The following is a 21,585-nucleotide window of genomic DNA, read 5'->3' as shown; positions in this document are numbered from 1 at the left end:
CCATTTCTTTCGTCTAAATTCACGCATGAGTTGTTTTAATCAAGGAAGGAAAAATAAATTAAAATAATTGTTGGGAATAAAAATAAGATTCCATAAACCAAGTATTTAGTTTTCAAAGTTTATGAGTTTTAAGAAATAAGTTAGGATATACCTATAGTTGCTACGATATTTATTTTCCTTCATCAAGAGTCATAAGAAATTACCATTAACTATACGGATATATTGGTCTTAGATTTTTCTCCAAACCCATCACAAACAAAGTTTAACATATGTTGTGTAAAACAAAAATGCTAAATTAATATAGTAATTCATGAGTTTTGTTATGAACTTTGGAAAAGAAACTTATTTTTTTGTGTGAAAATATATTACGTAATATAATTAATTTTTTTTACTATTTTTGGTAATTTTAAAGAAATAAAAAAAAAGTATGTTGCTGTTTAAGATGGGTGGCTCGATTTAATATAACAGAGATTGTATATGTACAATCTTATTGTCCTCTTAGAAGAAGAGTCTTAGTTGATTTTTGTAGAGCTTTTAGACTAGTCTTTATCACCAAGGCAAAATTATAGTTACAAACATGAATAACCTTTTGATCTATTCTAGATAAGTATAAATAAATTATTATGTGTCAAAGAGACTTTTGATTTGGAGATTACAATTGTATTATATGGAGTATAAGTTTTGATTTATTGCAAATTTTGAAGACAACAATGGTTAGGACACATACACGTGTTTTGTTATCATATATAAATTGTTTGAAAGCTCATGGTTAGTTATAAGGATTTGAATTGAAATAAAGAGATTCTATGAAATATGCATGCCGAATAATGATAGTTATGTTTTGACTATACGTGTTAAAAGTTAGAAATTAAAGACACTATTATTTTTAGAATAAAAACTTAAATTTGGATGTTATGAGCTTTTCTCATAACAAAGTTGTAGAAAACGATATTGAGGTATTATGTCTTTAGCACTTTAAGAAGAAAAAAAAAGGTTGATTCCTGATCTCAACTGCTTTTATAAAAATAATGTTTTTGACGTTGTTAATAAATTTGGACCGCGCGTAAAGTGTTAACGTACTTAACAAAATTCGGGAAATGATGTAAAAAAATAAATTAGACTCCATCGAATTTTCCTAGGAGTTTAACAACAAATACGTTAAGAATTAGTATAGTTCATGACATGTTAAAGATAGGAAACTTTTATTAATTAGACGTTATTTTGAAATGATAATTTATTCTAGAAAAGGATAACTTCTAAAAATTTTAACTTGTACCTTAAGAAAAAAATAAATGTAATAAATCCTGGCCTTATTCTCGATCTTCAACATCGTGGTCTTCTTGGGTAGAAAATTGTTAAGTCGTATTTTCTTGCTCTCTCTCAAGTCTGAGTAGTAATTTATTGCTCCCTCTCTCATATCTGATCATCTCTCTATTTGCTCCATGTTCTTTTCCCTTTCCTTGAGTGTTGGTGTCATGAACTTTGAGAAAAATTGAGATTGTGAGAGTTCGAGTGAAATTTTGGAGAAGTGAGTAAGAAGAGACATAAAAGTATTTAATGGGAGAGGGTATTGGATTCTTGGATGGACTTTCATGACTAAAAGAAATAAAAGGGAATGCATTGCTCAGGTAAGGGCACTCTCTCGAAACACTATAATTACTTAAATGTGTGGTTGGTTTATGTTCTTATATTTATGTTGTTTGTGAATAAACATTTTAAGTAAGTATGTTTGCCCAATTGGGGATGATATGCTATCAATTTGACTATGATATTGTAACATCCCGCCTGTCAGTGTCTGAACTGTTTCAGTCGATCGTCCCAGAGAACTTATTTTGAAAGAAAGTCAATGGAGAATATTTATTACGTAGTATCAACTTATTACGGAGTAAGTATTAGAGATGAATATAACACGCTTAAGGCAAGGGCAATTTAGTAATTTCCATGAAAGGGATATATATTTGAAATAACCCCAAAAATATCTCATTTTTCATGTTCTTTCTCTCTCCTAGTCTTTGGAAGGATTTTCTTTTCCTTCCCTCCTCTCCATCGACCCTCTCTTCTCCCCTCACCTCACTAACTTATCAAATCTCTTTCCTCATGGATTCTTTATCAAGGTTGGTTCCTCCATCACCCTTTAAGAGATTGTATAGCTTGGATTAAGCTTGTTTTCATTTCCTCTCCTCTTTAGAAGATGTTCAAGATTAGGGTTTTGGTTAGAAAGCTTTGGGTTGGAATTAAGGTAATCAACTAGAGATCATGATGTTTGGAATTGTAAGGAAACAACAAGATTAAGTTGGCTTGATCAAAGGAAGCTAATGGATCAAGAGCTAGGGTTTTGAGGCATAAAGTGATGAAGATGCTTGAGAGCTTTGGGGATCAGGTGCAACATATTATGTGAGTTCCTTAGTTAGTTTCCCACCCTTTGGGATTGTGTGTTTATGCTTGCATGAAAACATATATGTTTAGGGTTTATACATAGAATTTATTACCCCTTTTTATGTCATGTCCACAATACATGTAAATACTTGTTCTAAGCCTGTTTTGCAAGTCCTTTATGTTCCATAGAGTTATGATATGCCTTGGGAAGCTTGTGTTGAGGATTTTGGGTCAAAAACATCAATTATGCAGGTGCTGGACTGTCAGTACTCGCAACTGCAAGCAAAGAGCTCGCCACTGCTAGCAGGAGCAGCAGGGAGGGGTGCTGGCTCGCCCCCAACTCGCCATGGCGAGTAAGGCAACTCGCAACGGCGAGTGACTGCATGGCAGCATGTGGTTTGCTCGTCCTGCCTAGTTGTCGTGTGTCGGTTCGGCTTTCACTCATGTATGCTTTTATAAATATAAACCCCTCAAAACAAGACTTCAAGGCATAAGTTTTAAAATGTCTTATCGAAAGCAAAACAAGTATTTATTTGTATTGGAGAACATGACATACGAGAGGAGTATTCGTTCATGATCGGGTAGTAAGTTAATCTTTAAGAAAAGGGAAGAAACTAGAGCCTCGGTATAGTTATCGAGAACTAGAATAGTTAGAAGGAAATAAGATGATATGCATTAGTCATATGCTTAATAAGACGTGAAGTTAAACTCTTCGCATATGATTAAGAAGCTCATGCAAGTATGATAAGTCGTGGTTTGATAATTATATCTCTCCACTAAGATTAAGAAAGTGCATGATCAAGTAAGTAAGCATGAATAGGTTTATCCTTTCATGATATGTTTAAGATTATGATTAAAAAATGAATATGTAGGTGACATGTCTCTTGCAATCCATGAAGGTATGGATTCAAGGGGTTCTCATGATGAGAACGATTCAAGCCGTAAGGGACCCGCATGTCACTGAGTAAGTAAGACGTAGGTGCTCGTGTCTCTTATTATCCACATCAGGGGGATACGAGAGGTTCTCGACCTAAGGGGAACGGTTTAAGCCGCAAGGGACCCGCACGACACCGAGGGAGTCTGATGTACGTACATCGGTCATGTATGGGATTGTTCTCGGGGTTACTCCACCCGGGACTAACCGTAAAATGAACCAAGATAATAATGTTTGTTCAACGCTAACCAAGTATGACCCTGACTTTATATATGTTATGTTGCAAGAATGAATTTAAGTAAGATTATGTTTAGGGGCAATAGCACGAGATGCTATTAGACAAGTATAAGATATGGAATAGATCAAGTAAAGAATGTGATGCCGATGACGTTCTTAGGTTTCCCTAATCGTCCGGCTTAGGATGGTGTCATGAACATGTTACATGAAAACCTCAATGCGTTTACCGTATCTTGGCATAGTGGTCTTAGGTTCCCTTGACCGCCATGACACGTATGATAGTAAGCCTATAACAAGTAAGATGAATTATGACGGCCCTAGTATGCACAACCGTCTAAGTATGCAAGTCCCCACACACGTATAATCAACCGCCAGGTTGTAAAATAGACATGTGGTGACCGTAGGTTTTCCCCCGTGGTTGCCTATAGCCTAGGATTAGGTGGAACTCACTGAGACATTATGTCTCATCCCAATCCTATTTTGTTTCAGATTAGCAGGTCGGACGTCAAGTTAGTTGCCGGATGGATATCTCATCAAGTGCTCGTTCGTACACGTTCAGGAATGGATGTGGATTTCAAGGATTCATTTGTTATTATTTTAGACAAAAGGTGATGTATCGTTTTATACGAATGTGTATTGATGTATAATATTCATTCGAAGTTTTTATGTTGTAATTTTAATGTATCCAATACTAAAAATAACGCACGTGCTAAACTTTCTAGATACGTTTAGTATGGGTGTTACATTTGGTATCAGAGCAGGCAATTCAGACCGTGCCTTGGGTCATTAAGTTACAACAAAGGAGGTGGGACCATTGGGTTCCGGGTAAAAGTTCTAGTTGTCATTGTTAGTTGAGCCTGATCAACTCAATTTAACATTCGACGATTAGGATGGACGCCTGAGAGCTGAATAGGACCCAGGAGGAATGAAGTAAGAGATGAAGTTGCACCGAAAGGTAAGAACTCGGGATGAGTATTAGTAAGAGTGTCGTGCGAGAAAGTGGACGGTGAACTAGGTTGTGGAAGTATAGATCCTCTGGGAATGTAAGGTAAAGTTAAGAAGGAACGTTCCGAAAGTGTTGGGTAAGATATGGAAGATACTTCGCATACCCGTAAGTAAGAGTTTGGAAATGTCTATGTATGATCTGAAGTTTCAGTAAGGGCTGTTGTTGAACAGATTTATTGTACAGGAAGGAGTTGTATTCTTGAACGTAAGCATAAGGCTACCAGTTAGGAAGAAGTCGACGTTGTTGACGGAATTAGTAAGCTCGCAGGGATAGCGTTATGTAAATGAGCTGATGGATTTGTAAGATTAGGGTGGACAAGGTTCTAGTATACGGAAAGTGCAATAAGCGGCGACGTAACTAGGAAAGTTACTCGTAGTAGATGAAGATAAGGATTTAAGCGAAAGTTTATGATTGTCAAAGCTAAGGCGTTAATTTCCGACGTGCCGAGAATTGTATCGATATAGGTTGATGGTTGCTGTGCACATATTAAAGAACATTTTACGATGATGGGAATGAATGATATGCATTGGGTTACTTGAGAAATAAGGATTTTATGTAAAGTAGTTTTTTAAAAGAAGGTTGAACTGAAGAAGCTCACCAATAGCGAACCTGGGGCGAGGTTTCTGTTTTTCCAAAAACGGTCAGTTCGTCTCAAAGGTTTGCAGTAACTATTGGAGAGTTATTTTCGCAATAATATTTTAAGTAATGAAAAACTTTATGACAACAAGTGACGAATGCATATCACACCCTAAGATTTTCAAAGGAAGAAGGCATGAGCAACTATCAACGGAATTGATTCGATTCAAGGTAACTTTGGAAGTTAATGTGTCAAGGGTCGAGAAGGAGTACATATCAAGAGTTTAGAGGTTCTGGTATTTAGAATGGATGTCACGGAATTGGAGACATGAAGTACAAATTAAAATGGTGCGGAGCTATAAGAAATCACAAGGTTCTTGGTTTTGTGGAATTATGATGTATTCCTCGAATCTATGTTTTGCTTAATTGACTTGCTAAAGCTCGTTAGGATGTTGAATTATAAGTTTACAAGATTTTAGAAAGACATATGCATATAGGTGATTGAAGTTGATACTTTTGGAAATTCAAAGAGAAATTTTGTAGGTACCGGTTGTTACGACTCATGTGGAGTAGACTAAATTCACTAGAACTAAGATTTGATAGCACGGTTGTGTTGTCAATCCGTTCTGTGAATTTAGAGTAACGACTGGGGCCTAGGTTCAGTATAGTTTTTATATACAACCAATGGGAAATCATCAACGTCAATGGCTCGTGTGCTAGTTTATGAAATTTTCTTTAAAAAGAAAAACTAACGAGCAAGCAATGGTAAGATTGAGCAAAACATAGCGTGAGAGAATGTCAAGTTGTAATGTTAAGTGCATAAGGAAGAAACGTAAGGGTGTAAGATGAGTCTACCCTGGGAAGTCGGAAGGATGAATTATGGAAATAGTAAGTATGTAATATCAAAGATGTATACTATGAATTCAGATTACCCGAGAATAAGATGATTGAGGCGTGTGTATGTCAAAAGAAAAAGGGTCATCTTGAGAAGAGTTCACGAAGATATTATTCAAATGATAGAAGGAGTGTGAAGATCACTTGTCTCAACGGGTTAGAGAACTAGTCAAAGCCAACCAGTGGGAATCAGAGTAGCGGCGCGGAAATTAATTGGTAAAGTTGTGAATGGTGACCATGGAACATGGAACTTTGATTGTAAGAATCCTTACGAAGAATTTTTGGAAAAAATAATATAAGTTTTAATAAGAAGTACTATGAGCCGAACAAGGAATTCTCGAGGTAACAAGTATTAATGCTTATGTGGTCAGTGATGATTAAGGTAAAAGAATAAGAAATGTACCTTCACTTAAGTAAGACAAAGAAGACTAGAGTTGCCACAGAGGAAGTAGTCGGGTTGTCTAATTGATATTGTTGAATATGTTGAAGAGCATATGTTATAATAATGGAATAAGGTTCATGAGAATTACATGATGAAGTACATACCCTCCTATACCAAACTTGTTAAATGATAACGATACTTGCTAGAATAGTGACAAGATATGATAGTAATTTTCTTAAAGTTAAGGTTGGTATTAAGGAACTCGGGAACGAAATTGTTTTAAAAGTATAATATTAAACATTGATGAAACCAATGAGGCACGCCATAAGTGAGCAAGTTCACTTAAGACGTACCGACTTCAGGACCAACTTGATATAGACAAGTTTGTGGCGAGTTGTAAAACCTTTTTGATAAATTTAAAGACTCGTCCTGTGATTCTGAGGTACCATTGCAAACTTGGTTTCAAAACGAGATTTTCTTATTTCAAGTAAAAGTTCGTTCCAAGAACCTAAGTATCAGAGTTTAGAAATTTCTTGAACTAAAGTACTAGATGGGTATCGTTATTGACTAACAAGAAGCGGTATTCGGAAGTATGCCAGTTTTATGGAGATAAAGTATTTAGAGGAGTTAACAATGTTCGTGTGATATTAATATCATATGGGATGCACGGATTTTTGCTAAGAGTATTCAATTGCAAGAGCAAATGGATTTGGTAGGAAATTTTTTTTAAGTGAGCAAACCATAGATTTGGTTATTAATTGTCAAGAGAAGCGGAGTAATTGATTTCACTTCTCCATGTCAAGATAGACGAGCTACCCTTGGTTTCGGGTGTGAGAAAATTGTGGAAAGATAGAAAAGTTCTGAAGAGTTTGAAAGAAATGTGTGGAACCACCAAGGTAAGTAAGAAGAATAAGTCGCCAAGAGCGATAAGAAAGATTATGTATGCAAGATAAGATGCATGCAAGATAACATGAGTTAGATGCACGGAAGCACTACAAGGCAAATTATGAGTGTTTCAGCTAATTATAAGTTACTTATTTGATGGTTAGGCTAAGTAGTTAAGATGTGGACTCAAAACAATTAATCCATAAGAAGAAAGGTAAGAATTAATCATGATGTTCTAAGATAGTTCTGTGATTTGAAACAAGGTACTAACATTAAAGAGGTTATGTTCGTTATGCGGATTAAGAAAGAGGATGAATTACACGTTTTGATGAAGGAAGTATGCTTTGAACTCGTTGGAGTGAGTATAAACGGATTTTGTTAACTAAAAACTGAGGAAGACGAGTTTAATCTCAGAGATGGATAGATGGTTTCTAAATTTCGAGGACGAAATTTTTTTAAGGGGGGTAGAATGTAACATCCCGCCTGTCAGTGTCTGAACTGTTTCAGTTGATCGTCCTAGAGAACTTATTTTGAAAGAAAGTCAATGGAGAATATTTATTACGTAATATCAACTTATTACGGAGTAAGTATCAGAGATGAATATAACACGCTTAAGGCAAGGGCAATTTGGTAATTTCCATGAAAGGGATATTTATTTGAAATAACCCCAAAAATATCTCATTTCTCATGTTCTTTCTCTCTCCTAGTCTTTGGAAGGATTTTCTTCTCCTTCCCTTCCTCTCCATCGGCCCTCTCTTCTCCCCTCACCTCACTAACTTATCAAATCTCTTTCCTCATGGATTCTTTATCAAGGTTGGTTCCTCCATCACCCTTTAAGAGATTGTATAGCTTGGATTAAGCTTGTTTTCATTTCCTCTCCTCTTTAGAAGATGTTCAAGATTAGGTTTTTGGTTAGAAAGCTTTGGGTTGGAATTAAGGTAATCAACTAGAGATCATGATGTTTGGAATTGTAAGGAAACAACAAGATTAAGTTGGCTTGATCAAAGGAAGCTAATGGATCAAGAGCTAGGGTTTTGAGGCATAAAGTGATGAAGATGCTTGAGAGCTTTGGGGATCAAGTGCAACATATTATGTGAGTTCCTTAGTTAGTTTCCCACCCTTTGGGATTGTGTGTTTATGCTTGCATGAAAACATATATGTTTAGGGTTTATACATAGAATTTATTACCCCTTTTTATGTCATGTCCACAATACATGTAAATACTTGTTCTAAGCCTGTTTTGCAAGTCCTTTATGTTCCATAGAGTTATGATATGCCTTGGGAAGCTTGTGTTGAGGATTTTGGGTCAAAAACATCAATTATGCAGGTGCTGGACTGTCAGTACTCGCAACTGCGAGCAAAGAGCTCGCCACTGCGAGCAGGAGCAGCAAGGAGGGGTGCTGGCTTGCCCCCAACTCGCCATGGCGAGTAAGGCAACTCGCAACGGCGAGCTATCCAACTTGCAACGGCGAGTGACTGCATGGTAGCATGTGGTTTGCTCGTCTTGCCTAGTTGTCGTGTGTCGGTTCGGCTTTCACTCATGTATGCTTTTATAAATATAAACCCCTCAAAACAAGACTTCAAGGCATAAGTCTTAAAATGTCTTATCGAAAGCAAAACAAGTATTTATTTGTATTGGAGAACATGACATACAAGAGGAGTATTCGTTCATGATCGGGTAGTAAGTTAATCTTTAAGAAAAGGGAAGAAACTAGAGCCTCGGTATAGTTATCGAGAACTAGAATAGTTAGAAGGAAATAAGATGCTATGCATTAGTCATATGCTTAATAAGACGCGAAGTTAAACTCTTCGCATATGATTAAGAAGCTCATGCAAGTATGATAAGTCGTGGTTTGATAATTATATCTCTCCACTAAGATTAAGAAAGTGCATGATCAAGTAAGTAAGCATGAATAGGTTTATCCTTTCATGATATGTTTAAGATTATGATTAAAAAATGAATATGTAGGTGACATGTCTCTTGCAATCCATGAAGGTATGGATTCAAGGGGTTCTCATGATGAGAACGATTCAAGCCGTAAGGGACCGGCATGTCACTGAGTAAGTAAGACGTAGGTGCTCGTGTCTCTTGTTATCCACATCAGGGGGATACGAGAGGTTCTCGACCTAAAGGGAACGGTTTAAGCCGCAAGGGACCTGCACGACACCGAGGGAGTCCGATGTACGTACATCGGTCATGTATGGGATTGTTCTCGGGGTTACTCCACCCAGGACTAACCGTAAAATAAACCAAGATAATAATGTTTGTTCAACGCTAACCAAGTATGACCCTGACTTTATATATGTTATGTTGCAAGAATGAATTTAAGTTTGATTATGTTTAGGGGCAATAGCACGAGATGCTATTAGACAAGTATAAGATATGGAATAGATCAAGTAAAGAATGTGATGCCGATGACGTTCTTAGGTTTCCCTAATCGTCCGACTTAGGATGGTGTCATGAACATGTTACATGAAAACCTCGATGCGTTTACCGTATCTTGGCATAGTGGTCTTAGGTTCCCTTGACCGCCATGACACGTATGATAGTAAGCCTATACAAGTAAGATGAATTATGACGGCCCTAGTATGCACAACCGTCTAAGTATGCAAGTCCCCACACACGTATAATCAACCGCCAGGTTGTAAAATAGACACGTGGTGACCGTAGGTTTTCCCCCGTGGTTGCCTATAGCCTAGGATTAGGTGGAACTCACTGAGACATTATGTCTCATCCCAATCCTATTTTGTTTCAGATTAGCAAGTCGGACGTCAAGTTAGTTGCCGAATGGATATCTCATCAAGTGCTCGTTCGTACACGTTCAGGAATGGATGTGGATTTCAAGGATGCATTTGTTATTATTTTAGACAAAAGGTGATGTATCGTTTTATACGAACGTGTATTGATGCATAATATTCATTCGAAGTTTTTATGTTGTAATTTTAATGTATCCAATACTAAAAATAACGCACGTGCTAAACTTTCTAGATATGTTTAGTATGGGTGTTACAGATATGTTGATGTACTTGCTTTCAAAATAATTGAAATGCTTGATGAATTTATGCTATTACACATGATGATTAATAATATATGTCTGAACAAGCATTTTATTGATATTACATATGCTTTTGAGATATGTAAGTTGTTGCATTAGCATATAAGGGGAATCGCATGCTCATGCATTTCATAGTTATGTGGCCACCAGAGAGAAGTCACGAGGTGCACACCGGAAAGGTGGCACGGGGTGCGTTTTGAAACCACCTTATCCCGTAGTGGATCATTGAGTCTGATACATGAGTAGATACTCATCTCCTTAGTGGCGTTGCCACAACCCTCTGCGGAGCGGTGATTATTTCCGGAATCATTTGCATGTGATGTCCTGTGATAGGCTTCACACTCATGTAGAGTCTGCATTTTTAGGCTAAATGTGCATTGTTATAGTTTATATGCTGAATGTCTATTTTAAAGTCATTTACCATGCCTACATGCAATGCATGTTGTATTTCTGTAATTATGTTGTTTTTAGATCGTGACCCTCTACATTAATTCGTGGATCGGGCTTTGCCCCACATCCAAATAGGGAGTCGTTAAGCGGGAGTGACAAAGACTTTGGAGGAGTAGCAGTTTGGGAAGTCAAGCTTGAGGTCATCGTAGGTCTCAAACCAAGTCATTACATTTTAGAGTTAAGAATCAGCTTAGAATTTTTATAGAGTTGTACATGCTCTAATTTTCTACATGATAATAGTACCGTTGTAAATAATACTACCATGGGTAATGAATACTCAATTTCTTTATCTTAGATTAAGATCAGTTTAGTAGTTCCTTTAATTTTAGGCAAAACTTTTGAAAGGAAATTCTCCCTCTGCGTAGGGATGTACTTGTGTCTTGTAAATTATTCAGTTGTCTTACAAAGCTCTATATAACTCTGACGTTCATTTTAAAAAGTAACCTTTAGTTTATTTTGTGAATAAAAGTCTATAACTTGTGTTTAAAAAGGTTTAACATTATTCTTTTGTCCTTTCTTTAAAAAAAAAAAAGACACAATTTTTGGTGCTTAAAAAACGGGGCGTTACATGGTGGTATCAGAGCTTTGGATGACTTTTCTTTAGGTCTTTGAGTCGTTTGTGTTAAGCTGATCAATAGTCGAGTTTAGTGGGAGAAATTTGTTTGGAGTCTTGTTGTACTCTGAACTTTTTCCCTTTTGTGAAGCAAGTTTTGCTTGATTTAGTCAATCATTTCTTCACTCAAACAAGTACTTGTACCACGTATGTGTTAAGGTATCACTAGGTTTTGGGTCTTATAGGAACTTAGTGGGTCAGAAAGGTAAAGAATGTTCCATAGATGGAACAATTGTGTAGGGAAAGTTGTTCACACATATCTATGAATTTCTTAGATTGTCTCGAGATGTTAGTAACCAACTTCCTTTTGACCAAGTATTATCTAAAAAGACTAAGGCTCTACAGTCTAAAATAATTCACGCTTACCATGTAGAGTAATTGTTTAAGAGATGGAATTTCTAGTAAATATAATTTGTTTACCCCTACAATCTATCGAGATTATTCTCGAAATTGATTGGATGTCATTTCATTAAGTCATCATGTTGAATAGAACATGTTTTCTTATCTACGATTATAGTGTGTATAGATGTCAATACCTTAAGTTATAAGGGTATGCGATCATCACTTTATGTGGACTTACATAAACATATCTTCGTGTTAATTTAAGGATAGAGTTAAAAACTATAATGTTTGGATCTAGGCGCCGAGGGGTCTAGTAATTAGTGGAAATATTTCCCAAATGAAGTGAATGTTGTTTAGTTAAAGCGTAAAATTGCTAAAAATAGACCCGTAAAGTCAAATTTTGGGTATTATGCATATGTATTTTGGAGAATGTGGTGGTGAGAGAAATAACTCGAAGAGAAATTTTGAGTTGTACTTAGCGTTTTTGTTGTCGTTTAGGACTAATAGAAGTATTCGTATCTCCAAGTTTCGAGGACGAAACTCTTTTTAGGGGGGTAGTATTGTAAGACCCGTAATTTTAAAAAAATAAATAAATATTAAAAATATAATAATATGTTTCCATATTTATTTTAATTGTTGTATAAGAAAAAATAAATAATACCTTCGACGATGAATTTTTATCGCTACTCGAATATTTTGTGGTTTTTGTCGCGATAGCGACTCATGATAAATTTTTCGGAAAATTTCTCGAGAATTTAATTTTCAGTTTCCTCAAACAAAACGGAAATTTGATTGCGCTTAATTTTTAAAACAAACTCCGTTTTGTACGAAATTTTTTGTATAGACTCATAAAATTATTTATGATAGATTTATGCAATAAAAATATTTTTCCCATCGAAAATTTTCTCATAAGAACACTAAGAAAATTTTCGTTCACTTTAAAATAAAATAAAAATAAAAAAATTATCTTCTCCCATTAGCCGAAGCTTTGATCTCTTAAAGATAAATTTGTCTTCCAAAATCTGTTACATGGCATCCTAAGGAATACAAATCTAAGAGAACTTGGACTGGAAAAGTGTTGAAGAAAAATAGATTTAGAGAGATATAAAAAAGTTTGTTTGACGGATTTACTCTTTCTCCTCCCTTGGCTGCCACCTTAAGGATTTGTAAGGACCTCTCTTCCAATTTCTTTCCTTTATTTCCTTGTTTATTTATGGTCATGTTCCATGATCTTCAAAGAAAGAGTTGAACTAGGAATTGAAAAAGGATTTTAATTTCATTTTACTTTTTGGAAGTAAAACATTGAGAGAAGTCTTTAACCATTTCTTTCGTCTAAATTCACGCATGAGTTGTTTTAATCAAGGAAGGAAAAATAAATTAAAATAATTGTTGGGAATAAAAATAAGATTCCATAAACCAAGTATTTAGTTTTCAAAGTTTATGAGTTTTAAGAAATAAGTTAAGGATATACCTATAGTTGCTACGATATTTATTTTCCTTCATCTTTTTTTTTTTTTTTTGATAAGGCCAAGAGAAAGATTGGGTATCTGGGAGAATCTGAAGCATCCCTACTTAGTTGGAACCCAACAGATTCCCCCATCCTCTACCACCTTTCCCATACGTAAATATTATTAAAAAAGGAAAAAAAAAATTTACAAAGAGGGGGGACTAAGCCAATACCCTCGAAAGAAAAAGAAATAAAAGCAGAAAACTAGGAACAGAATTAATTAAGGAAATCAAAAGCTCGGCATCACATTCCTGTCCTAGCAAAATCCTCCCCCAAAGATGAGGGCAACGAAGTGAACCACATCGTGTCATGAAACCTCCAGAACCACACCGTTTCATGAAACAACAATTCATTTAAATGGTGGACGAGAGCGGGTTCTGAGTGAAGTTCTCTGTAAAGTCTGTAAGTTCTTTTTTTTTCCGTGACTTGGAAACAACCTCTATAAATGGTGTTTCGGTCTCTGCTACCTTTGCCAACCAAGTCTGCATAAAGTTTAATTCTTTCTGTAGCACCGGATCAATCTTAGCATTATCCGGGGCCACAATGCTACTGATATCAAGATGTGTATTTTTTATGGGAGATAAAACAGGCATATAATTTCCTTCCAGATTATTATCAATTAGCTCATCGGAAACATTCTCAAGAGGCATACTAAAATTTTTCTTTTGAAGTACAGGAATATGAGAAGTGGGAATTACCATAGGAGTCGGTAAAACTGCCGGCACAACCTCTGATCTGATAGTAACTACTTCCTTCTGCGCATCATGTGTTTCCTCTTGGATCGGAATTGCTTCCCCTTGGTTCACAGGTATTGGGATTTCATCTTCATGTGTTTCAACTTGTGTTGCATCTGTGTTATCAGCAATTTCGTTCCCTTGGTTCTGAAGCGTTGTGTCAAGCTGAAGAGCAACCTGAGCTGGCTCTGTCTCTTTTGTCCCATGAGCAGCTGACGGTTCGGTTTCAAATCCCTTTTCAGCCGTAACCTGTTCTGGAGTTGTAGTGCCACCAAAAGCTAGTGAAGAACCAATTCCTGATGGATTAGAAGTTGTTGGTACCCAAGTAGCCTTCGGTACCGGAACTTGTTTCTTTCCCTTATCAATACGTTCCATAGGAGCAGAAATTACCTGTCTGGGGTACAGTCTTCTGCATGCCGTGACATCATGACCTATATTCTGGCAATGTGAACAAAAATCAGGCAACCATTCATAGGCCACCGCAACCGTTAAGGAGGCCCCTTCCCTTTCCACAACAATTTCATGAAATAACTTACGTGAAAAATCCATATCAACTAGAATGCGTGCATAGTGACCAAACAAACGCTTCGTAGTCGCGTTGTCTGTTAAAAGAGGTGTCCCCACAGCACCTGCAATCTCTCTAAGAGTCTGTTCCATCCAGTACTCCTGAGGTAATTCTAGCAAACGGATCCATACCTGAGCATGTGAATTACGTTGGGTGTGCATATTGAAGTCCTTGGACCACTCAAAAAGGTGAAGGACGCCCGGCTTCAAATTTACAGTGCCAGCTGCCCAGACAGTACACATATCCAATTCGGAAGCAAAGAAAAATTCATAAAACCCTCTTCCTAAAGACATCATGCGCCAAGCACCTACAGTCTTCCATAGCTTCTGTAATCGCGATTCAATTTCCTTTGTAGCATATGTCTTGTCTCCCTTGCTCAACACAAGTCGTCCTCTCAAATTTGTCTTACAAAAATTCGTTCCTCTGTCATAAATTTCCTGGGTGATTTTAACGCCAAGTGTAACATCCCGCTTGTCGGTATCGGTATATTACCAATCGATCGTGCCACAGGGTTAAGGTTTAAGAAAAATAAGCGTAATGGGAAATATTTTTGAGATGTCAACTTATTACGGATTAAGTATCAGTGTTGGTTTTAACACGTTTAAGACAAGGGCAATTTGGTAATTGTGCGTGGGAGGATATTTATTTGGGTTGTGGTCACAAATATCTCATAATATTTTCCCTTTCTCTTTCCAAAAGTTGACCAAGTCTTCCTTCTCTCTTTTTCTTCTTCTCCCATCGCCCTTCCTCTCCTCTCCACCAAATCTTGCAAAATCTTCTTCCCTCCAAGGTAAGCTTCTAGACTTTGTTCCTTCATGATCTATTAAGCTTAAAGAAGTTTGGGTTTTGTTTGATATCACTTTCTCTCCTCTCAAGAATGGATTCAAGAAACTAGGGTTTGGATGGTTTGAGTGAAGATGATGTTAGAAGCTTGAGCAAGAACATGTCATGGTGTCATCTTGATCAAAGAAGTGATAAGAAGGTATTAAATGGATTGTTTTCATTACTTTTACTCCTCAAGAGAAGTTCATGGAGAATTAGAGTTTTGATGAAAGAAGCTTTGGGTTGGAATATAGAAGAACAAACAAGGATCATGGTACTTAGATTGCAAGAAAGAACAACAAGTTTGAGTGGTTTGGGCAAAGGAAGTAAGAGACCATGAGCTAGGGTTTTGGCATGTTTGAGCTAGGAACTTGGTGATGCTTCAAGAATTGATTAGGTGAGTTCCTTAGTTAGTTTCTTACCCTTTGGGATTGTGTATTTATCTTGCAAAGTTAATATGTATTTTAGGGTTTTTAAAGTATAAGTTAGTTGCCCCATTTCTTACCATGCTTGCTATACTTGTGCACACTTGTTCCAAGACTGTTTTTACAGGTTTCTAATGATCCTAAGGCATAGCACTTGGAGATGCTTGGTTTGAGGTTTTTAAGTCAAAAATATTAGTTTTGAGGTTGCAGGACTGTCACAGCTCGCCACGGCGAGCAAATGGCTCGCGAGGCGAGATAGAGGGCCGAACAGGGGGTTCTGCTCGCCCCCAACTCGCCATGACGAGTAAGAGCTCGCCTCCCCAGTAAATCTACTCGCCTAGGCGAGCAACACAGTGGGGAAACCCATTGTTTTGTTCGCCTCAGGTCGTTTCGGCGTTTCGCGAGCGGTTTTTCTTGTGCAGTCTTTTTAAGAGATATAAACCCCTCAAACCAAGATCCTAATTGTTAAATTTTAAAAGGAGACTTTCTTATAAATGAAACAAGTATTTGGCAAGTATGGTAAAGCATGGTAAGCGAGAGTATGATGTTTGATTCGGGTAGAAAGACAAACTTTAAGCAAAGGGAAGAACTAGAGCCTCGGTATAGTCATCGAGAACTAGAATAGTTGAAAGAATAGAATGCTATGCATTAGTAATATGCTTGATAAGACACGAGGTAATGTGAGAATTATCTTTGCATAGAAGCAAGTTCCATACGAGTATGGCAAGACATGAATCGATTCCATATTCATTCACAAGTTAAGTAAAGCAAGCATATAAGTTTACCTCTAGTGGGATCGTTAAGGATTCGAGGTATAAGAGATAGTATGTATAGATTTAATCTTCATACATGCATAAGACTAAGACTTATAAGAAAGAAAGAGTGTTATGTCTCTTGTAATCCTTCCAAGGTTGGATTCAAGGGGTTCCCCAAGGGGAATGGTTAAGCCGCAAGGGAGCCGCATTTCACTAAGTTAAGGTGGCGTGTCTTTTGTATTCCTTCCAAGGTTGGGTACAAAAGGTTCTCCAAGGGGGAATGGGGTAAGCCGTAAGGGACCCGAACGTTCACTAAGGGAGTCCGGTGCGCTCTAGCTAAGCATTTCACCGGTATTAAGGGATTATCTTCCGGGGTTACTCCACTCGGGACTAATCCATAAAAATGAATTCAAGATAATTGTTTGTTACACGCTAACATAATCAATGAAGCTAACTATGCATGTTGTTCATACATTTATATGTTATGTCATAGAGTCTTGACGTAGATCGTCAAGAATAAGTAGAGACTTGGCGTAGATCGTCAAGAAGTAGTATTTTAGCAAGAAATCACTTTTGTGATAAGAGATGATATGTTGTAGATACAACATATTAAGCAAGTAGAAGCAAGTAGAGAAAGATATGCCGACGACGATCTTAGGTTACCCCTAATCGTCCAGTTTAGAATCGTGTCATGATAGAGATATAAGAGAGCCTTGATGCTTAGAGTGTACTCTTGGCAATGCGGTTTTAGTTCCCCCTTCGCCGCCATGACAAGTATAGCAGAGAAGCCTATAACAAGTTCAGAATTTTAAGACGGCCCTAGCAAGCACCGCCGTCTAAGAAAACAAGTCCCCACACACGTATAATCAACCGTCAGGTTGTATTGTAGACACGTGGTGACCGTAGGTTTCCCTCGAGGTTGCCTATAGCCTAGGGTTAGGTGGAACTCACTGAGACATTATGTCTCATCCCAATCCTTATTTGTTTCAGATATCAGGATGGATTAGCAAGCTAGTGGCCGAATGGATGATGCGACAAGTGTTCGTTCGTACCCGCTGCTGGATGATGTGGATTTTAAGGGATGCATTTATTATTCTTTAGAAAAGCTGAGTTGTAATATTATTGTACGAACGCCTTTGTTGTATATTATATTCCTTTGAAGTGTTATTGTTGTAAAATTTTAATGTATCCAGTACTAAACTAATGCACATGCTAGACTTTCTTGATACGTCTAGTATGGGTGTTACACTAAGTGTTTCTCCCCTGTATTGTTGGTTGCGGTAAATTGTCATTGGATGCAACCCTAGATGATCCTGTCAAAGCCTGCGCAAACGAGACCACTTGTTGTGTGGGCAGTGGCGTTGGTGTGGCAACCCTAGCAACTTTTGGTGCAGCTGCAAGGATGGCCATCTCAGCCTGCCAGTCAAACATGGCAGCTGAGATCGCTAGCAAAAGAAAGTAGCAGAACCGGTAGCGTGAGATAAAACTAGCAGCCCACCTTAAAAAATATGTGAGTGGAATGAATCAATTGGAACCTAGCTGAGCAATTGATATAAGCAATCGGTGGCCAATTGTGGAGTGGAGTAATCTACCAAAATCCAACACGCTAATGGAAGGAAATTGGCAAAATCTTTCCTTCATCAAGGGTCATAAGAAAATACCATTAACTATACGGATATATTGGTCTTAGATTTTTCTCCAAACCCATCACAAACAAAGTTTAACATATGTTGTGTAAAACAAAAATGCTAAATTAATATAGTAATTCATGAGTTTTGTTATGAACTTTGGAAAAGAAACTTATTTTTTTTGTGTGAAAATATATTACGTAATATAATTAATTTTTTTTACTATTTTTGGTAATTTTAAAGAAATAAAAAAAAAAGTATGTTGCTGTTTAAGATGGGTGGCTCGATTTAATATAACAGAGCTAGTATATGTACAATCTTATTGTCCTCTTAGAAGAAGAGTCTTAGTTCATTTTTGTAGAGCTTTTAGACTAGTCTTTATCACCAAGGCAAAATTATAGTTACAAACATGAATAACCTTTTGATCTATTCTAGATAAGTATAAATAAATTATTAGGTGTCAAAGAGACTTTTGATTTGGAGACTACAATTGTATTATTTGGAGTATAAGTTTTGATTTATTGCAAATTTTGAAGACAACAATGGTTAGGACACATACACGTGTTTTGTTATCATATATAAATTGTTTGAGAGCTCATGGTTAGTTATAAGGATTTGAATTGAAATAAAGAGATTCTATGAAATATGCATACCGAATAATGATAGTTATGTTTTGACAATACGTGTTAAAAGTTATAAATTAAAGACACTATTATTTTTAGAATAAAAACTTAAATTTGGATGTTATGAGCTTTTCTCATAACAAAGTTGTAGAAAACGATATTGGGGTATTATGTCTTTAGCACTTTAAGGAAGAAAAAAAGGTTGATTTATGATCTCAACTGCTTTTAAAAAAATAATGTTTTTGACGTTGTTAATAAATTTGGACCGCGCGTAAAGTGTTAACGTACTTAACAAAATTCGGGAAATGATGTAAAAAAATAAAGTAGACTCCATTGAATTTTCCTAGGAGTTTAACAACAAATACGTTAAGAATTTGTATAGTTCATGACATGTTAAAGATAGGAAACTTTTATTAATTAGACGTTATTTTGAAATGTTAATTTATTTAACAAAAGGATAACTTCTAAAAATTTTAACTTGTACCTTAAGAAAAAAATAAATGTAATAAATCCTGGCCTTATTCTCGATCTTCAACATCGTGGTCTTCTTGGGTAGAAAATTGTTAAGTCGTATTTTCTTGCTCTCTCTCAAGTCTGAGTAGTAATTTATTGCTCCCTCTCTCATATCTGATCATCTCTCTATTTGCTCCGTGTTCTTTTCCCTTTCCTTGAGTGTTGGTGTCATGAACTTTGAGAAAAATTGAGATTGTGAGAGTTTGAGTGAAAGTTTGGAGAAGTGAGTAAGAAGAGACATAAAAGTATTTAATGGGAGAGGGTATTGGATTCTTGGAGGGAATTTTATGACTAAAAGAAATAAAAGGGAATGCATTGCTCAGGTAAGGGCACTCTCTCGAAACACTATAATTACTTAAATGCGTGGTTGGTTTATGTGCTTATATTTATGTTGTTTGTGAATAAACATTTTAAGTATGTTTTCCCTATTGGGGATGATATGCTATCAATTTGACTATGATGTGTTGATGTACTTGCTTTCAAAATAATTGAAATGCTTGATGAATTTATGCTATTATACATGATGATTAATAATATATGTATGAACAATCATTTTATTGATATTACATATGCTTTTGAGATATGTAAGTTGTTGCACTAGCATATAAGGGGAATCGCATGCTCATGAATTTCATAGTTACGTGGCCACCAGAGAGGAGTCACGAGGTGCACACCGGAGAGGTGGCACGGGGTGCGTTTTGGATCCTTAGTGGCGTTGCCACGACCCTCTGCGGAGCGGTGATAATTTCCGGAATCATTTGCATGTGATGTCCTGTGATAGGCTTCACACTCATGTAGAGTCTTCATTTTTAGGCTAAATGTGCATTGTTATAGTTTATATGTTGAATGTCTATTTTAAAGTCATTTACCATGCCTACATGCAATGCATGTTGTATTTCTGTAATTATGTTGTTTTTAGATCGTGACCCTCTACATTAATTCGTGGATCGGGCTTTGCCCCACATCCAAATAGGGAGTCGTTAAGCGGGAGTGACAAAGACTTTGAAGGAGTAGCAGTTTGGGAAGTCAAGCTTGAGGTCATCGTAGGTCTCAAACCAAGTGATTAGAGTTAAGAATCAGCTTAGACTTTTTATAGAGTTGTACATGCTCTAATTTTCCACATCATAATAGTACTGTTGTAATTAATACTACCATGGGTAATGAATACTCAATTTCTTTATCTTAGATTAAGATCAGTTTAGTAGTTCCTTTAATTTTAGGCAAAACTTTTGAAAGGAAATTCTCCCTCTGCGTAGGGATGTACTTATGTCTTGTAAATTATTCAGTTGTATTACAAAGCTCTATATAACTCTGACGTTCATTTTAAAAAGTAACCTTTAGTTTATTTTGTGAATAAAAGTCTATAACTTGTGTTTAAAAAGGTTTAACATCATTCTTTTGTCCTTCCTTAAAAAAAAAAAAACAGACACAATTTTTTGTGCTTAAAAAACGGGGTGTTACATAGAGCAACTCCAGTGCTGGTTGCTTATTGGATAGGTTCCATCTCTTAAGGGTTTCAGCATTGGAGCAAATACACTTGGCAGCTTGATTGCTTAATTTTTGCTGTCAGTTGCTTATTTAAGCAAAGCAAAAAGTGAATTGCTATAATCCATCCGTTCCTTTTTAAGTGTCGTTTTAGAATTTTAACACAAAAATAGCGAAGTGTATTTTTGCACACTTTTTTCCTGTTATACCGTCATTTTAATCCACTAATAATTTCCTATTTTTTTGCACACACTTTATCTTTCCAATAAATTTAATATGTAACAAACAATTGTTAGTTACTACTCTCTTTCTCCAACAAATTTTGATTTTTTTGTGCGCTTTATCTTGCTCTCATAACAAACAATTTCCAATTTTCTAAATATTGTGCATATCTCTTGAAATTTTTAACAAGTACCACTCATGTTATTTATAGAATTTTAACTCTTTATGGAACTATTATCATATGTAACAAAATTTTGTTTTAATTTGAAGATGACAATAAACAAATTTTGTTTTAAAACAAAACAAACAAACTTTGTTTAAAAAAACAAACATTAGTTTTCCAAATATATAGCACTAATTAGTTTCATTGAAAAATATAAGAATAATTAACAAATGGTATAATTGACAAATCATACTCTTAAAAATACCGAAACGACGGTTAAATAGGAACGAAAAAATTCACCCTAAAACAACACTTAAAAAGGAATGGAGGGAGTAGCTGATATCTCAACAGAAAGTCACATATCAGGAGGGAATAAAACAGATTACCTATAA

The 21,585-nt window shown here is 36.2% G+C and overlaps 1 protein-coding gene across 1 annotated transcript; it reads right to left on the bottom strand.

Annotated features, from left to right (window-relative positions):
* Positions 1-13,611: 13,611 nt before the first annotated feature.
* Positions 13,612-17,990, bottom strand: LOC146937402 (uncharacterized). Its single transcript, XM_085749413.1, has 3 exons — positions 17,893-17,990; positions 14,456-14,980; positions 13,612-14,398 (listed from the first exon to the last, which is right to left on the bottom strand). The coding sequence occupies exons 1-3, from the start codon at positions 17,988-17,990 to the stop codon at positions 13,612-13,614; spliced, it is 1,410 nt and encodes a 469-aa protein (XP_085605539.1).
* Between the last annotated feature and the right edge of the window lie 3,595 nt (positions 17,991-21,585).

Source organism: Medicago sativa, chromosome 3 (assembly GCF_051527215.1).
Source record: "Medicago sativa cultivar Bolivia chromosome 3, Bolivia_mono, whole genome shotgun sequence".
Classification (NCBI taxonomy): Eukaryota; Viridiplantae; Streptophyta; class Magnoliopsida; order Fabales; family Fabaceae; genus Medicago; species Medicago sativa.
The sequence above is the reverse complement of the archived record's forward strand: the minus strand, read 5'-3'. Positions and strand labels throughout refer to the sequence as shown.